This window comes from Pleurodeles waltl, chromosome 1_1 (assembly GCF_031143425.1).
Source record: "Pleurodeles waltl isolate 20211129_DDA chromosome 1_1, aPleWal1.hap1.20221129, whole genome shotgun sequence".
In the NCBI taxonomy this organism is placed as follows: Eukaryota; Metazoa; Chordata; class Amphibia; order Caudata; family Salamandridae; genus Pleurodeles; species Pleurodeles waltl.
In genome coordinates this window covers 385,615,399-385,634,733 of record NC_090436.1, presented here as the reverse complement: position 1 = coordinate 385,634,733, position 19,335 = coordinate 385,615,399, and the positions used below count along the sequence as shown (strand labels likewise).

General features: G+C 46.3%; 1 protein-coding gene across 2 annotated transcripts in view; it reads right to left on the bottom strand.

Annotated features, from left to right (window-relative positions):
• Positions 1 to 19,335, bottom strand: part of HOMER1 (homer scaffold protein 1) — a 720,670-nt gene that overhangs the window by 133,208 nt on the left and 568,127 nt on the right. For both annotated transcript variants that reach the window (XM_069223247.1, XM_069223237.1), the window contains exon 7: positions 18,618 to 18,774. In XM_069223247.1, the coding sequence (XP_069079348.1) occupies positions 18,618 to 18,774 (157 nt within the window). The remainder of the gene's footprint in view (positions 1 to 18,617; positions 18,775 to 19,335) is intronic.

The window sequence follows — 19,335 nt, the reverse complement described above, 5'->3', positions numbered from 1 at the left end:
ACTTCCTGTGTGACTTGAGTATCGGGATATGAAAGTAAGCATCCTGCAAGTCGACAGACACCATCCAGTCTTCCATGTTCAACGCCAAAAGCACCTGTGCTAGGGTCAGCATCTTGAACTTTTCCTGCTTGAGGAACCAATTCAAGATCCTCAGGTCCAGAATTGGTCTCAAACGACCATCCTTCTTGGGAATCAGGAAATACCTTGAGTAAACTCCTTGACCCCTTTCCTGCTCCGGGACCAACTCCACCGCGCCCTTTAAAAGGAGGACTTCCACCTCCTGTTCTAGCAACAGGAGGTGTTCTTGTGAACAATACGAAGGGCGGGGCGGGATGAGGGGCGGAAACTCCCGAAAGGGAAGGGTGTAGCCTTTTCCCACAACACTGAGAACCCAAGTGTCCGACGTAACAGTCTCCCATTTGGTGAGAAAATGCTGTAATCTTCCCCCTACAGGAGAGGAGTGAGTGGGAAATGGTGGAAGCCTAAGGCTGCTTCCCCTGCTGCACCCCGCCAGAGGATGAGGAAGAGGCAGAGTGCTGCTGAGAGGCTCCCCTGGTGCGGACCCTACCCCTCCCCCTAAAAGATCTATAGGGGTGGGAAAAGGCAGGTTGCTGATATCTTCCCCGAAAGGAAGAGGAGGAAGAGCCACGCCCAAATCCACGAAACCTCCTGAAGAGTCTGGAAGAGGCCGTGGAAGAAGGAGCTTGGAGTCCCAACGACTTAGCCGTGGCCCTGCTCTCCTTAAAACGTTCCAAGGCCGAATCAGCCTTAGCCCCAAACAGTTTGTCCCCATCAAACGGGAGATCCAACAATGTGGACTGTACATCTGACGAAAAGCCCGAGTTACGTAGCCAGGCCTGTCTCCTTTCCACCACAGTTGTGCCCATTGCTCTGGCTACCGAGTCGGTGGTATCCAGTCCCGTCTGGATAATTTGGGTCGCAGCAGCCTGGGCATCAGAGACAAGATCCAAAAGACCCTGGGGAAGCTCTGTAAACGAAGAGGAGATGTCATCCATCAGAGCATGAATATACCTCCCCAGGATACAGGTCGCATTAGTGGCTTTTAACGCCAGACTGCAGGACGAAAAAATCTTCTTCGACTGCGCCTCTAGCTTTTTTGAGTCTCTGTCCCCAGGCACCGTCGGGAAAGAACCAGGCGCTGATTTGGACGAACAGGAGGCCTGCACAACCAAGCTCTCCGGCGTAGGGTGCCTAGATAGGAAACCAGGATCAGTTGGAGCCGTCCGATACCTCCTGGCCACGGCTCTGTGAACTGCTGGGGAAGATGCCGGCTTCTCCCACACCTCTAAAACCGGATCCAGCAGAGCGTCATTAAAAGGTAATAGAGGCTCCGCCGCGGCTGAGGCCGGATGCAACACCTCTGTCAAAAGATTTTGTTTCGCCTCCACCACCGGCAAAGGCAGGTCCAAAAAACTAGCTGCCTTCCGTACCACTGTATGAAAGGAAGCAGCTTCCTCGGTATATTCCCCCGGGGACGAAAGGTCCCACTCAGGGGAAGTGTCCAGCCCACTGGCCGACTCCAGTCCACGCAGCCCATCACCCGAGTCCTCTAGCTCTCCTTCCTCTAGGGCTCGTTGGTACTCCTGCTCCTCTAGTACCCGGAGAGCACGCCTCCTTGAATGCAGTCGTTGCTCAATCCGCGGAGTCGACAACACCTCCGCCGAAGTCGGAGATCGGCGCCGATCTTCCGAAGCCACCGACGCCGCATCCGGCGCCACAGGTAACTTCGGCGCCGACTGAAGAGCAGATGAAACGGATGGACCCACCGGAGTCACAGGCCGAAATCTCGACGTCGACGGGATGGAAATCCCTGGGGCCAATCCCTCCGAAGCCATCGGAGCGGCCACCGGCGCCGACACTGGCGCCGAGCCCACGTTCCCAAACGGGAGAAAGGGCATAAAGGGTGCCGGCCGAAGAGGCGCAGGATCACCCAAAGAAAAGGCCAAAGGCCCAGCCGGAGCACCCCCTGGAGCCATCTGTTGGAAGATGGCATACATCGCATTCAAGAATGCGGAACTATCGGCTCCAGGGGTGGGAAAAGCCGGATACTGGGGTGCCTGACTCGGAGGCGACCCCGACGCCGGCCTCGGCGTCTGCGCCGGAGAAAACACCTGAGGCTCCAATACCTCAATCACCGACGCCTGTCCAGGCGAAGTTGGAGACGTCGGAGAGAGCAACGGCGTCGAAGGATGCGGCGTCACCGTGGGGCTGACCTCCCATGTCCTCCGGCGCCGATCCGGAGACCTGGAACGAGCCTCCCTTGAATGACGCCGAGATTCTCTACGGCGCCGGGAGTCTCGATGACGCCGATGTCTTGGAGAAGACTTTTTCTTGTGATGCTTCTCCTTTGACTTGGCCATAAACAGCTTCGCCTCGCGTTCTTTAATGGCCTTCGGATTCATGTGCTGACACGAATCACAAGTCGAGACGTCGTGGTCGGAGCTCAAACACCAAAGGCAATCGGAATGAGGATCCGTCACCGACATCTTGCCTCCACACTCACGACAAGGCTTATGTAACCGCAAGAGTAACAGTTGCTCCCTCGAAGATAACCGTTTCGAATGCACGGAAAAAAGGGAACTGACGTCCGCACGTCGTCGAGGACCTCTTATTGCCTGTATGACGTCAGACGGCGTCGCGTGCGAGACAGTGACGTCCTCGTCGACGTGCAGAGACTAGTAAGAAGATTTCCGTAGAATGCTGGCGCCATGGGAGTATTCATGAGGTGAGGAATCCACAGGTAGTTGTATCCATCAGAAAGGGTTACTTACTTGTAGTCTTGGTTCTCATTCACAGCAATCTTCATCAAAGCCACAAATGATGGATTAATTTCCCACTACGTGGGGCAAACAAAAAACATTTTTCCACAAATTATTTCAAAAGAGGTGAACAAATGTAACATGTCCAGTGTAAAAAACGTGCATTTAAATATAGAATCAAGGTCAAAAATGAATCCAGAATTTACACTCCTGTACTGTGAAAAAAACATTACAAAACCAAATTGAAGCATCTAAATCCTAGGCTGCTCCTAAAATGTGTGTTGAATAAGAGTAGAAGAAGGGATGATAGGCATTATGTTATCATGGTGCAAACAACGTTTGCCTATGCCTTTAAGAAGCCTAGATTGTTCAAATCCCAGAATACACTGTACTGGCACCTGCTTCTCAGAGCCAGTTCTTTATGATGTCTATGGAAAGCATAGCTCAAGAAACCAGTGTTGGTGGTATTCATCCAATGCTTGAGAAAAAGTTGGGAAGGCTTGAGATTGTGACCAGTGAAGATCACTACGATGTAGGATAATTTTTCTGCATCATATGACCCCCATTGATAACCATAAACATCATAATAGAGTAGCAAGTAGGTCCTTCTAAAACTGGCTCTTGGACACAAACAATGTCTTCTAGGCAATATAAACAAAGTATCTGATAGAGACTTCTAGCTGCAGACTCCTTACCCTAGAATTCCCTGGCGTCTGCTTCGAATCTGGAATTCTTTTGCTGAGCAGTACCCTGCACGCATCGTTGGAGCCGTCTATGATGTCACAGATGTCTACGTAGACACCACCTCGGCGCATGTATGGCAGTTCTTTTCCTTCCGTGCCGGTTAAACGCAGATCCAGATAAGAGCTATCCTTTCTTCGACGAATGTCGAGGCTTTTTCACCTTTTTGATTGTTTGAAGCAATGTCTTCGAGAAAGACTGGGTTCAAACCGTGTTGTGCATGTCATCGCATCATGTCGGTGACGGACCCGCACCGTGTTTGCCTTTGGTGCCTCGAGAAGGATCACAACTCCACCTCGCGCTCCGACTGTTTGGCCATGGCTCCGAAGGCCTTGAGGGAGAGATCCCTCAAGCTTCTTGCAGCCCGACAGCCGTCTTCGGTCGGCCCGACTCTGAGGAGGTCACGGTCCTGCAGTAGGAGGAGGTCGAAGCACCGCTCCCGGAGCCCCAAGTCCTCTTCCTCGCATTTGAGGTCGTCTGATCATTCAGGTAAGAGGCACAAGAAAAAGTCCAAGTGGACTTCAACTTTGCCACGCCCGTTGGCAGACGAGGCATCAAGGAAATGTTGACGTCCGAGTGCGGTTCTGCAGAGCCGTCGCCCTGGTCTACTCTGCGTCTTCCCCCTTTTTTGGGGGACTGGAGCGACCCCTCCTCAAATAAACGAGTTTTACGAGGCCATGCGTCACGTTTTTGAGTGGGCTGCACCCTTGGGTGGGTCTTCGGGCCCAGCGCGGGTCAGCAGGGGCACCTTCGGGTTTGACATCGATGGATTCAGCTGCTGCGCCGTTGGGGACCCCAGGATCTGATACCAGATCCGGACCGATGCCGGTCCATCACAGTCGACATCCTCCGGCGCCGGGCCCGACATCGATGATGCCTCCTCCACCGGCGCCCACTGGTGGTAGACCCATCCTCATTCCGGATGATCCGGAGCCGCAGCGACGTCATACGACGCCGAATTTGACGCTGCCGATTCAGCCCAGATCATTGTCTGAGCATTATTTAGAACAGCCAGGCACAGGAGAGGAATAGGAGGGGTCTGAGGACCCTTTAAAATATGTCCTAGAACAGGACTGGTATGAGGATCTAGGGGAGGCCAGTGGACTGGACACATCTCAGGAGGGAGGTTCTTATGCTATGGTGGTGTGTAGGGCAACTGAGGTCTTGGACCTAGACTTGCCCATGGTGCCAGTCAGGACGAATCTCCTGACAGAGGTGCTTCAACCAGAGATGACATCAGAGCCGATGATGCCCTTCAATGAGGCCATAACAGACGTCCTTCTGGGTACATGGATATTTTATGGGATTCGGTGGCACAGGTGCTGCCCTATGTACCGGAGGGCCTACGGGACACTCTCACCCAGGCTGTCAAGGATGGGCGAGATGCAGCCAAGTTTACGATCAGGTGTGGATTGGACACGACTGACTCGCTGGGCAGAGTGATTGCATCATCAGTGGCCCTACGTAGCCATGCCTGGCTATGTTCAACTGGCTTTTCAGGGGATGTCCAGTCAAGTTTGATGGACATGCCTTTTGATGGCTCTCGCCTTTTTGGTGAGAAGGCAGACTCCGTGCTTGGGAGGCTCAAGGATTCTCGAGCTACGGCCAGATCCTTGGGCCTTTCAACGCCAGCACGAAAGCAGTCTGTCTTTAGCCCCTTTTAAGTCTTCGGAAGGGGCGTGGTACCACGCCAGCCACAGTTTAGCCATCGTCCTCAGGCTTCACAACATCCCAGAAGAGGGCGAGGTCAGCCACCACACAGCCCCCCTTCACTGTACCCTCCTAGTGTGGTTCTGCAGGACCACGTCCGTCTAGTTGGAGGGAGGATTCACTTTCATCTCCCTCACTGGCTTTCCATCACAACAGACAAGAGGGTTCCAGTTTTTCCCTCCCTCTACCCCTCCGACAAAAGAACGGCTCATGGAGGATTATTTGGTTTTACTCTGCGAGGAAGTTACGGCTCTCTTGGCAAAGGGAGACATAGAAAGGGTCCAGATGTCAGAAGTAGACAGTGGTTGTTATTCCCACTACTTTCTGATTCCCAAAAAGAACAAGGGCCTTCGCCCTAACCTGGATTTAAGGGACGTCAATCTCTTCCTCAAGAAGGAGAAATTCAAGATGCTCACCCTTGCTCAGGTCTTGTCTGCCCTATATCAAGGAGACTGGATGGTAGCGTTGGACTTGCAGCACGCGTATTTTCATATCCCCATCCTGCCAGCCCACAGGCGTTACCTGCGGTTCAAGGCGGGCCATGAGCACTTCAGTTTACTGTGCTCCCTTTCAGTCTCACCAGTGCCCCTCGGGTGTTCACGTAAGTAATGGCAGTGGTGGCAGCGCATTTGCGCAGGTCAGGGATTTCAGTCTTCCCCTACCCCAACGATTGGCTGTTGAAGGCTCCCACGCCCCAGGCTCTCATCACCCATCTACAGACGACGGCGAACCTCCTGCATTCGCTGGTGTTCACTATCAATGTGCCGAAGTAACACCTGACTCCCTCTCAGAAGCTCACTTTTGTCAGAGCTGTTCTGGACACAGTACAGAATCGGGCCTATCCTCCGAGCAGCGAGTCCAGGATATTCAGGTTATGAAACCGATGTTTCGGCCTCTATCCTAGATTTCGGTTAGACAGTCTCTGAGGCTCCTGGGAGTCATGGCTTCCTGCATCCTACTGGTCAAGCATGCCAGATGGCATATGAGGGCTCTGCAGTGGGACCTGAAGTTCCAATGGGCACAGCATCAGGGGAATCTTACCGACGTGGTTCAGATCTCGGATGGAACTGCAAAGGATCTGCAGAGGTGGTTAGTGAACTGCGACTGGGTCAAAGGCAGACTCCTCTCCCTTTCCCAACCAGATCTCACAGTAGTGACAGATGCGTCACTTCTGGGATGGGGTGGCCATCTGGGAGAGGTGGAGATCAGAGGTCATTGGTCTCAGGCGGAATCCGGGCTCCATATCAACTTGTTAGAGCTTCGGACGATCCAACTAGCATTAAAGGTATTTCTTCCTATTGTGAAAGGAAAGGTAGTGCAGGTGTTCCCGGACAACACCACCGCAATGTGCTACTGCAACAAGCAGGGCAGTGTGGGGTCGTTGACCCTTTGTCAATAGGCTCTGCGTCTCTGGACATGGCTGGAACAGCCAGGCATAACCCTGGTGGTTCAACACCTGGTTGGTTCTCTGAACGCCAGGGCGGACGAACTCAGCCGAAAATGCTTAGTGGATCACGAATGGTATCTCCATCCGGAGGTGGCGCAAGGACTCTTTCAGCAGTGGGGAAAGCCTTGGTTAGATCTGTTTTCCTCCGCAGAGAACGAACAATGTCAGCAGTTTTGCAAGTTGGAGTTTCCAAGGGGACTATCGCTAGGCAACGCTTTTCATCACGAGTGGAGTTCAGGCCTCCTGTATGCCTTTCCGCCCATACCACTTCTGCCCAGAGTTCTCAAGAAAATCAAGAACGACCAGGCCCCAGTAATCCTAGTGGCTCCGGATTGGGCACGGAGACTCTGGTATCCAGAGCTTCTCAAAATGAGCATCAGACCTCCAATCAGGTTGCCTCTTCGGGAGGATCTTCTGTCACAGCAGAAAGGGAAGGTTCTTCACCCGAACCTATTAACTTTGCGGCTTCATGAGTGGATGTTGAGCAGCGACAGTTGATGGTTTATGACCTCCCTTCCGAAGTCTGTGATGTCATTCTGGCAGCCAGGCGTGCCTCTACCAAATCGATTTACGCTTGCCGATGGAAACGTTTTGTTTCATATTGTACAGAGACGTCTATTGATCCTCTTTCTTCTTCTCTTTCTAATATCCTTTTGTTTATTCTTTTTCTTGCCCAACAGGGTTCCTCTTTACGGACTCTTAAGGGCTATCTTGTTGCCTAGTCGGCTTTTCTACGCTTGCCTGATCAACCATCTTTGTTTAAGTCTCCTATAGTACAAAGATTTTTTAAAGGGCTTGTGCATTTGTTTCCACCTGTGCCTTTTGTCATGCCTCAGTGGGATCTTAATCTTGTCCTTACCTTCCTAATGTGTGCTCCTTTTGAGCCATTACATAACTGTCCTCTCACTATTAAAACAGCCTTTTTGGTGGCAATTACATCTGCCAGGAGAGTGAGTGAGCTGCAGGCTTTATCTTCAAAACCACTGTATCTCACGATATATCCTGACAAGGTAGTATTAAGAACTGGTGCCTCTTTCCTCCCCAAGGTGGAGACCCCTTTCCATCTGGGTCAAAATATCACCCTGCCCACCTTCTTTGCACCACCGCATCCCGCTAAGAAAGAGGAGCGTCTCCATCGGCTGGACCCAAAAAGAGCATTATCGTTCTACCTTGATCGCACAAAAGAGTTCCGGGTGGACGACCAACTCTTTGTGGGGTACGCTGGTGCAACGAAGGGTTGGGCAGTACAGAAACGATCCATTTTGCGCTGGGTCGTTCTCTGTATAAAGATCTGCTACGCTTTGGCCAGGAAGTAGCCTCCAGAGGGCTTGAGGGCTCACTTTACCAGAGGGAAAGCTGCTACCACGGCGTTGGCTTGTGGCATGCCGGTGCTTGACATCTGCCAAGCGGCAACGTGGGCTTCCTTGCACATGTTTGTGAGACACTACTGCCTGGATAGCCAAGTGAGAAGGGAGGGGCATTTTGCCCTCAGTCCTGCAGGACTTCCTGCTATAAAATATATCCTTCAGACCCACCGCCAGGAATTACAGCTTGGGTATCTATTCTAAGGTAAGGAATCTGCAGCTAGAAGTCTATCAGATGAACAAGTCACTTACCTTCGGTAACAAATTATCTGGTAGAGACTCTATCTAGCTGCAGATTCCTTACACCCACCCAAGCCTCCCAGCTCCGGGGATATATATATATATATATAAAAATATGTTTTTTGGCACTTTTGCCTTTCTTAAAGGCATGTAAAAAAATGTCTTCAAACAATCAAGTGAAAAAGCGAAACTAAATACTTCCATGACTCTGTGCTTCTGGCGTGGAAAGTTGTGGGAAAAGAACCCTACACGCCCTGAGGTGGTGTCTATAAAGACAACTGTGACGTCATAGACGGCTCCAACAACGCTACGCGGAGCCGGACGACGCACACGGATCCGAACGACGCCACCTGCCGGCACGCGCAGGGTACTGCTCAACAGAAAAATTCTGGATTCGAAGCGGACACCAGGGAATTCTAAGGTAAGGACTCTGCAGCTAGATAGAGTCTCTACCAGATAATTAGTTACCGAAGGTAAGTAACTTGTTCTTTAAAGCTTTATATTGGGCTTAAGCAAACAGATATTTGAGAGTAGCTTCAGTTGCTACTGAGTCAGCCCTCGTGCCAGAGTTAAGGCAATAGTGTTTCATAAACAGTGCATTGATTTCCAGATGCCTGCCTCAGACAATGGATTTTTTTTTAATCATGCTGCAATGGCTGCTTTGAATTCAGTGGAAATGTTTTGGGCTGCACAGGCTTATTCATCAATTGGTACGAGACACAATCCTCCGGGAAATGGATTGTTTGGACAAAGCCAAACCTGTCTCTACTGGATCATAATTGAAAAATAACTGGTTATACATTTTGGTCGGTTTAATCTTTTCTAAATTGGATATTAAACCCCTCATGATGTGTAACAAGTGCAGGAACACTAAGCTGGAGTAATCAGATTATAGGAGTGTGATACTTTTAGTACCTGCAATTCACTGACTCTGTGAGCCAAAGTAATGGCGACTAAGAAAGTAGTCTTTAAAGAAAGACGCTGCAATGAAGCCTTATGAATGGGTTTGAAAGGAGAACCCATCAGTGCTTAATTTGTGCTTGTTGTTTCCGGTGCTGAGCACCGGCACTTATATTTGAGGCCCGGAACTTATTCTTCTGCCTCAAGCATTTGCTACGAGCAAAAGGCACATATTGGAAAGACAGATAAAGGGAAAAACGAAAAAGCGTCACAAAGGGAGAAAGTGAAAAGCTGCAAGAGTGAGCTGAAGGGGCAGTGAGTGGCTTTATGTGGATTGAAGAGGCCCGAGATGGCTTCAGGATTACGCCGCCTCCGTATTCCATGTTCACACATTTAATTACAGCAGCCACACGTTTAAGAGGAGGGCTTTGGGCACCGGCACCCTTGCATTTACAAATTAAGCTCTGGGACCCATTAAATTAATGAATACAACAGTTTATTCTTAGCGAGGTGAAGGTGCTCTTATGGGAGGGTAGACCTTCTTTAAGCCTTTCAGAAAGTATGTTACTAGCTGACGTTTGGAAAAGGAAGCTTGCCTTGGCTTTCCCTGTATGCTGTTATTAAATCATTAAGGTCATTTATGTTGAAACAAGTAATAAGGTTATCTCAGAGCAAAGGAATGCTTATTTGCAATGGTGTAAAGGAACATTACATAGAATCATAAGTAGAGAGAGAGAGGTATGCTTGACATTAAGATGAAATGAAAATAGAAATTGTGGTAGGCTAAGCAATATGTACAGAAGAGTCATGAAGGCAGAGGTTTCATAATATCCTGTGTTGACAAAAGAATTGTTGGGATAATGGAAATAAGAACAGTGATGACAATCACACTGTAATGTATTGGGTATACACTGGTGTGACAGAATACGCAGTAATAGATCGCCCATCTCTCTACTGCCAGGCTCATAGGGGCATACAGCCTGTGCAGCTCAGAAAAGGTTGGGTCCCCCATATAACCCTCCTTCTGCTCCAACAGCAAGCAAGATCATTACAAAACAAGCCAGTTTAACCACCACATTCTTCACACACATACCAGGAACAAAGACAATACTCAAGGCCTCTGCTCCACCCACGTTTCTTTTAGGGGCACTGAAGTTCACCAGAACAGCTGTGGAAAAGCAAATCGATAAATACGCCTTGCTCAAGGGACACTATGCTCACGCAATTCCATGACCTGGTTCTTGAGGATGACCCCTCTACCCCTTATGATCCAACATGGTATCACCCAGGTACCCCTAGCCTGCACGGCCAGCCCTGTCCTTTAACCTACGAGTCACATGGCACCTGGGCTACATACATCACCAACAACCCTGAAAGACTGATAGAAAGTCCAGTGGATCGTTCTAGCCCCACCGCTGATCCCGTCCTGCTCTGACGCCCGCTAGTCTCCAACCCCTTAGAAACAAGGCCCACTCTACACGTTTTTGCTGCTGTTTAAATGTTCCCCCACACAACAGTTTCTGCTTTTAGAGCTGCACCTATCTCACAGCATGCCAACCGAGATCCACACCTTCCTGACCACAGACTCGACCTATATGGTTGGTACGCATTATCCCGGGCATTTACAAAGGCCAACCACACTGTCACCTGGTACCAATGCCTAACCCATGCCACAGCATGAAACAGAACTTAGATCCATCATGCTATACCTATTCTATAGCTAGAGTACTTGATGAAATAATGTAACTGTATTGTGTAAAAACAAAAACCTCATTAACAGGAGTCTAAAAAAACAAAAGAATATGTCTCCTGCAGTGATGGTGCCAGCAGCAGCCCCAGTCCAACTGACTTCTGAGTGGCAAGGCAAGAGAAAAGTGGAACTGTACAGAGATTCTAGGTGGGTGGTGTAGCAGTGGAATGACCTATCTCGACAAGGAATGCAGATGGATCTTGATCAATTAACTGAATGTGATTGGGAGGAAATAGTTGAGAAATATTATACAAAACGCACTAATTATGCACGCAAATCTGATCAGAGCATGAGTACAACAAACTCTTTTCCATCAACCTTCAAAGCTCCTATGACATCAAACACTATAATCAGTCTGACAGTTTCCCTTGCGTGAGTTGACCAAGCAAGATGGAAGAACTTACGTATATATCATGGTTGGTTCAACACTTTCACCATCCTGCCAAGCAGTTTTCAAAAATTAGAGAGGACCTAAAGAGGTTCATGCAGGAACTGAGGCTTCTGATGGACAGTTATGGCTCCACATGGACTGGTGCTCCTAGAATAATGAGGCTGCTTTGACCCTGATTTATGGGTTAAAGTCAAAGAGACTGTGCAGTAGCACTTGGCACAGCCAGAGAGGGAAAACAATGGTAATATGTCTACTACCTACAAAAAGAAGAGATAAGTTGGTAGCAGAAAAAGGAAAACTGTGCCCGAAAAAGCCTGACTAGATAAAAATATATGCATGATTATACAACCCATTTGCAGACTGTTTGAACAATAGTCTACCATTAAAAATGCTGCCAGGACAGTCCAAGTTGCAGTGGTGTCTGCTTATGTGGCTGATCTGCAACCCAAGATAAGAGATCATCTTTAGACAGTGTGAATGGGTTGGCAAAGTGAAATACTTCCAATGGTAGTAGAGCTTGAAAATTATTGTGCCAGGTTAAAGGAAAGGAGGATGAGAAAGTAACAACTAACGACTGGAGAATGTGGCGAGGAGGAAGATTCAGCTCCACACATCAGAGTGAGTGCCATTATTCTGGCTTACTGGGGCACTGGAAAAACAAATGTTCTGCAGGGACTAGCCATCCTGGACAGGCTCTCCTCCACCACCAGGCTTTTGTATATAATTCAGAGGAAATTAAACTTCAGTTGCTGGTTTCCACGTCCCCTCAAATAACTCCCCCTCCTGTACACTAGCCACCTAACCAGTGACCGTATTTTAATCAAAAATGGGGCCCCACCCCTCCCCCAGTGGCACAGCTCGAAGGGAGCAGAAGACTGCATGCCAGCTTCACTACTTTCTGTAAACGACAATAGGTCATGTGTAAAAGCTAAAGTGTGTGTGGTGGGGAGGGTTTGAAGGAGTTCGAACACTAAACGTGGCCAGCCAATGGTACTGCAACACCCTCCCATAGAAAACAATGGAGGTAGGAACTTAAAATAAAACTCCCACAGGAAATTATGTTAAATAATGCTAGCTTAAATCATTTAAAATACTTACAAATATAAATTAATGTTAAAAAAATATATAACAGTACATATTTATTATTTAATAATAATAATGTCAATAACCTATTTTGAGTTTTAAAAAATAATGCAATTCTAACTTGTTGAAAAAAATAATTAAATTAATTTTAACGAATTCAGTACATCCCTTTTAATAATTATTAATGCATATTAATAGAAATATTTTTTTCTTTAAGTGGGAATTTATTTTTTAAAGTTGTAATTCAAAATTAAACTTACAGTGTTGAAGCATGTTTTATATTTTGTTCTACATTTAAAGTATATATGCACAATAAATGTGCATTTATATTTAAAATAGAAATATTTTAATATTTATTTTAGTGCTAAATATTTTTTTTTTACTTTTCCCTAAACTTTACCTTGTAGAGATCTCTGTCCAGACTGCGGTGTCTCCCTATGGTAAAGCATATTTACATCATGATTTTCTATGGGAGAGCGTTGCAGTACCAGTGGTTGGCTATGCATAGGGCTGAAGTTATTATTCTTCAGTATTATAACAACTTAACAAATTGACTGGTGGTCAAGAAGTGATGATCAACCACCCAATGGCCCTCAATAGAACAAAATAGAAGGTTTAAAAATATTGTCTTTGAGCACCCAAATGACATTTCAAAGAACAGCAGTAAAACATTTTAATTCCCTCTTTTCAAAATTTTATTTTTGACACAAATCTTCATCAGCCCTCTAGTCTAGTATGCTTTGGACACAGAAAAAGTGACAGCTATTTACACAGATTCAAGATATGCCTTTGGAGTTGTCCATGACTTGGGTAACTCTGGGATTTTAGTGGTTACTCTGCATCAGCTGTGGCACCTATTAGGAAAGGAATAAGTGTATACCAGTTGCTAACTGCCCTTCAATTGCCATTTGAGTTAGCTATGGTCAAGTTTGCTGCCCATCAAAAAGTTATGAATAATAAAAGAAGTAATGCTAGTGGAGATGTGGCAGCAAGGTCAGCTGAGCTGTACTACGTATCCTAATCTCAAAAGGCAGAACATAATCCTCAATTGCACATTCTTTTCCTCCTTATCTCTTGGTTACCCACACAGTCTCTGATGATACTTCAAGATGACTGTCCTAATGATGAAATGGATGAGTGGGTCCTTACTGGCTGCATGAAGGGTTCAGATAACTTATACATATCTCCTAGCAGCTGGGTGGTGGCATCATCCTCCATATAACCCCATCTTGCTCGCATGTACCACAGACTAGCATACATGAGCAGAGGGATGGTGTCCTGTTATCAATTATATTGGTTTTCATCCATGTCCCTGGCAGCACAGTATTGTTCCTGTGCCATTTGCCAAGTATTTAATTAAGGAAAGACAGAACAGAACATGGAGCACAACCCCCACCATAGAGGCTTTTTGTGCAAATCCAGGTTGATTTTATACAAATGCATAGATGCCAAACATACATATATGTACTAGTTTTCTGTTTGTTCTGAGGATAGATATACATTTATCCGTGTGCCAATGCAGATACAAGGACAGTAGCGAAATGCCTGCTGGAAGATTGTAGTCCACGTTATGGAATTCCAATGAAAATTCACTCAGAGGAAGTCGCTTCCTGGGGAAGCTATCCAGGCAGTATGTAAAGCCCTTAATATTTTGCATTAGTTACACCGCCCCTACTACCCACGATCCTCTGGGCTTGTATAACACAGGAATTGAATTTTGAAGAATAAGATAGCAAATATCTGTACAGACACTAGCCCGAGCGGCCGTATGCTTTGACGGTTGGTCTTATGAGTATGGAAAGCACACTAAAGAGGAAGACAAGCCTAAGCCCATATGAAGTGACAATGGGAGCACCCATGGTAGGCCCAACAACTCCTGTTTTTTGCAGATGTAAAGTTGACTGATGCAGTGATATCCAACTCTCACATTGTCCTGTTGATGACTAAATTTGAGGTGAAATATCAAACATAGAACACTTAAGTGCATGCCGGTCAATGCAAAAGGATATCCGAACCTATTAAAAGAGGGCTTGTGGTAAAAAATGACAAGCTAGAAACCTGTAATTTGCCAAACTTAGCAGTGGAGAAAAATAAAGAATAAGTGCTTCAAGGTGGCACCCATAATATCAAACACAATCCTTATGATCTCCACCCAAGGAAGGAAATATGAGGCAGAGGAAAGGCTGACACAAACAATGGATGAAGCACTGAAAAAGGATGCCAGGATATGAAAGAAACTGCATAATCATTTTTGGTACCATGATGTGGTTTGCACTACTTGGCGTTGCTATATGGTGATGGTTTTATGTGCGTTGGGTTCATCCTCACATGTGCATCTCAAATAGGCAGAGAACAGAGGTTCAACCTATGATGCTCATACAAGATAACTCATTACCATGTGTACAAAACATTATCAAAAAGTGTTTAACGTGACTAATTGCTGGATCTGCGCACATGCTCCTGGAAGTACTATCAGTGGCTTACCTATAATTCACACTTCTATTTCCTTTTGTGCATCAGCGTCCTTGCATAAAAACAATTTGAATAACAGTTATAGAACCAGAACTAGAATACCATATGAATTTGATAATTGTCTCTTTACCCAAATACGTTTTGACTCGCACAACTGTTCTGAGGATGATCATACACACCAAATAGGGAATGTGAGAAATGACTGCAATCGGAGAAACAGTAATTCAGAGTAGGATGGCACTACATTACGTGCTATAGCCAGCAAGGGAGGAGCTTGAAAAACAATTGGGCTAAATTTAGGAATTTCATTCTTGATAATTCTGGGAATATACTTAAGGCAATACATAACATTTAGAAGGAAGCAGGAAAACTGCATGAAATGTCAACATCAGGTTTATAGGGAAATGTTAGTGATTGGTTTGGAAACTGGGGAACTTATTTTTTAGAGATAGAGCTTGCAGTCATCGGAGGAATTATAGCTATGGGAGTGATTGTTCAGCTGCTTATATGGCTTATAAAGTGGTGCATTAATAGAACAGAAAAAGAAATGGAGACAGAACACAGGTCCTGTGGGAAACAAGGAAGAAAAGGCGCTTGCGGTTTAACCGAAAAGGCCCATTGAGAGAAGCAAGCTTATGACATGGAGTCACATAGGCCTTATTGGAATTTGGTCAGTAGGATCACAAGCACATAACGCACAAATTGATACCGAAATATGGAAAGGATGTGTTGTTGCCATGCTGATATAAAATGCCTCTTTCTCTTTGCACTAACAATAATCAATATAACGTTTTATAAGTGCATGTACAAAGCGGGAATAGTAAATGCTTATCTCACAAAAATACTGCTGCGGGGCTGCCACTGATTGGTTGTGTAATGATCACAGTATTCCACAGAGTGTCTAGGAGTGTAACCATTTGCAAAATCAAGAGATCTTCATTTTGATACTCGGGCTTCTAATGGTCATTGCTGTTTTTATCGATGCTTAAGTCTCCTGAAATGTATTCAGATTTAGAAGACTGATTTCTTTGACACACCCCATTCCAGTAATGGGGCATCCATTACAACTGTTTGGATAGGTTGATCTTGCTGCAAAGTAACTTCTTGAATTAAAGTGTTTGTTCTGAACCACAGGGCCTTATTACGACCCTGGTGGTCTGAAGACTGCCAGGGTCGTGGTGGCTGTCGGACTGCCACAGTACGACCGTGATGGTTGAGCCACGGTCAGACCGCTAGTACCGCCAGTTTTCCTCCATAAGAGGGTCTGGCAGTGTTGGCGGTCCTAATCCGCCAGAGCAGTGTTGCATGCAGCGCCACTCTCAGGATTATGACCCCTTCTCTGCCAGCATTTACATGGCGGTAACACCGCCATGTAACTGCTAGCGGAGATGGGGTGCAGCGGGCCCCGGGGAGGGGGGCCTGCACTCCCCATGTACTTGGTATGGGCAGTACAGGGGACCCCTTGGCCAGCCCTGTCGCAATGTTCCCTATCTGCTTTGCAGACAGTGAAGATTGTGACGGATGCTGATGCACCCTACACACTACAGCATTGCTGCCGGCTCTAATATGAGCCGGCGCAAATGTTGTTGCTCTTGATGGGGCCCACGGGAAAGTGGCCGCACTGGCGGCAACCTGACCGTTGGGACTTTGGTGGACGGCCTTTTCCGTCCGCCAAAGTCATAATGACCCCCATAGAAAAACTGCCTTGCTGACTGTATCAAACAGAGCTGTCATCCCAGTCGTACTTCTAAGACCAGTGCTCCTTCAAATAGTGCTGTAATGGAGTTGAGAAGTCTTCTATTTCGTACGCACAATGGCAATGCATCAAGCCATCAAGCCCAAGAGGGTAGGGTACATGACAGGCTGTTGGGTTTTGAGACTTCTTGAGAAAGTAGACTCTTTTCCCAGATGGATAATACAGTGTCCTCTGAAGGAAAAACACTTTCTTGTCCTGTGTGATGGGCACTGCTAAATACCCAGGGTTTGAACCCGAATTAATTGACTTCTGGTAACTGATATGGAGGCCTTATCGACCACAAAGAGCTTGTTGTCCGGGGAAGTTCATTTAGTTTGAATGGGTTGTTAGCTTTGAGTAGCCAATCCTCCAACAATCAGGAGATGTAGATGACCTGGTGACATTTGTGGGAAGCTGCCACTGTCGGGCATTTGGAGAAGGTGTGAGGAGCGGACTTCAGACGAAATATACAGATATATGCAACCAATTGATGCCACAGAGGATCTGGAAAGCTGGAGGCGGTCCAAGGACTCAGAAATGTTGGGGGGACTGGAGGTGGACTCGTCAATGGCGCCAATGAGGATTTCCTAGGTGTAAGGACCAACGTACAAAGCTGTGCACCCTTACATCTATAGTGTGAGGCGCTGAACAGCTTGTCGTTGAACTCAAAATTACTTATGTCTCCAGGACGAGTCCTTCTGGAAAGGACAACCTGTAGAGAACTAATGCACATGATATTCAGACAACATGTAAGGAGGGGACTGTGTTACGCCCCCGAGTTTGTACACCTTTATGACCCAATGACAAGGCCCTGTGAAAAACTCACCCTGCCTTTAGCCGCAGCTCCAGAGCACTTCATCGTGTCCCTTAAGGAACGACCACTTTATTTCACACAGGCGCCTAGTAACGACTCATTTCACGGCATGCATCACACGAGGCATGTGATGCATGAAAAAAAGCCTACAGAAACACATCTGGTAAAAGGAAATATTCTTAGAGAATGAATTAAAACTTGTGAAAGGTAAACATGATGGACTGCACTGCAGGCTAGGATTACCTCAAAGAGGTTGGCAACCATTGTTGAGAAATCGACCAGTGTTCTTTGCCCGAGAGTTAAGGACATAGATATAGGGCCCCATAAAGATCCCTTTGAAAGTTATTTTTTAATCACTACTTGCACTGACACTTGACAGGACCCAGACCCAGGAAAAGCCCGGGGTAAATGCGACAACAATCAGTATATTCCTAAATGGTACAGTTTGCAACTCTGTTAAGGAAATTGGAAATACAGTTTTTGCCCCTTAAATTAGACAAAACAAAGTGTTCTTAATTTTACGGCACGGCTATTACATTATGCAGGATATTTTCCCATTAAGGCAAATTAGGTAAACTTGGGCTGCAGCTCCACCTAGTGGTAGGAACTAGGAATATTTTTCTGATAGAAAGTAGCTCCTAACAAAATATGTAAGAAGCACAAATTAGCGTCCCAGACTTGCATGAAAGAGCCAGACTCGTTACTGTGTTCGCTTTATATTGAAGCTACCGAAATCGAGGTCTGCGCTATCAGACTTTAAAACTTTGGTTTTAAATGCCAATCTGTCTGAGTTCTCGATTCATGAACCGAGATCAGGGCTCTTCAGTGCTATATAAAATCACGGTCATTGTTATTACATTTATACAATCTCTCCTCTCTCACTAACGTTAAACGCTTATCCTTCATCACACCCACTCGGGTTGTGTGTTACACCAGTGATACCTGACCTGACACTTATGCATACTGAACCCCCTACATTTCAGCATCAACTTGTGTAAAACGGAGGATGCTGCATGCCACTTAACCATATCAGAAACAGTATTAAACAGAACTGAAAGAAATTAACCGCAGTTATGCTATGCGTTTGCGGTGTGTACCGATAACACGACTGCAGTTTTCTGTTTTACACAGATACTTTCTCTCAAGTTCACGAGCTCATGCAAGGCTGTTTGCAAAAGGCCTGTTCTTACTCGTTTGTGCAGACGCTCTGCTTCCTCCTGATAAGCTGCCAGCTGTTGCTTCCATTGTTTCACATTGGCAGTGGATTCCAGGAGTGCTGCTGTGAGCTTGGCATTGTTGCCCTTCAGCGTGGCCAGTTCTGCCTCCCAGTGCTTGCTGATTGCAGAACTGGAAATATAAAATGAAAGCCATATCACGAAGCTGTAAAACATCCTGGATTTTTGTAATCTATCTGCACTCTTTTCACTTTCAGTAAAATCATGCAAATAAACAGTAAACTATTTAAAAGCATGTAATCGTATCCATTAAAACACAGATCTTTACATTTCAGATATATAATCTTTTAGGTCTAATATAGCTAAAGTACATTTTACACATAAGAAAATTACAAAAAAAAGGTAATAAAGATGCCCGAAGTTTTCAGGTATTAGCGTTTGTCTTACTCACATACACAATCTTTGGAAACGTCAAACGTTTGTTGTTTGTGTCTGAAGGTCTTTTTTTATTTTGTGGGTGAGTTCACTCTTCAATAGTACTTTTCAATGGAACAAAAATTATTATCTGACAGATTTCCATAACTTACTGCTTAAAAGCAGTAGGTCGTGCAGGTTGAAGAACAACTCATACTCATCTCATACTATTCAGGCTCCGGCACAGTACCTCCACGCATTATTTACCTCTGTCTGTAAGAAAACGGTGCTGTTTCTTTTGAGCTGCTTTCAAAGTTGG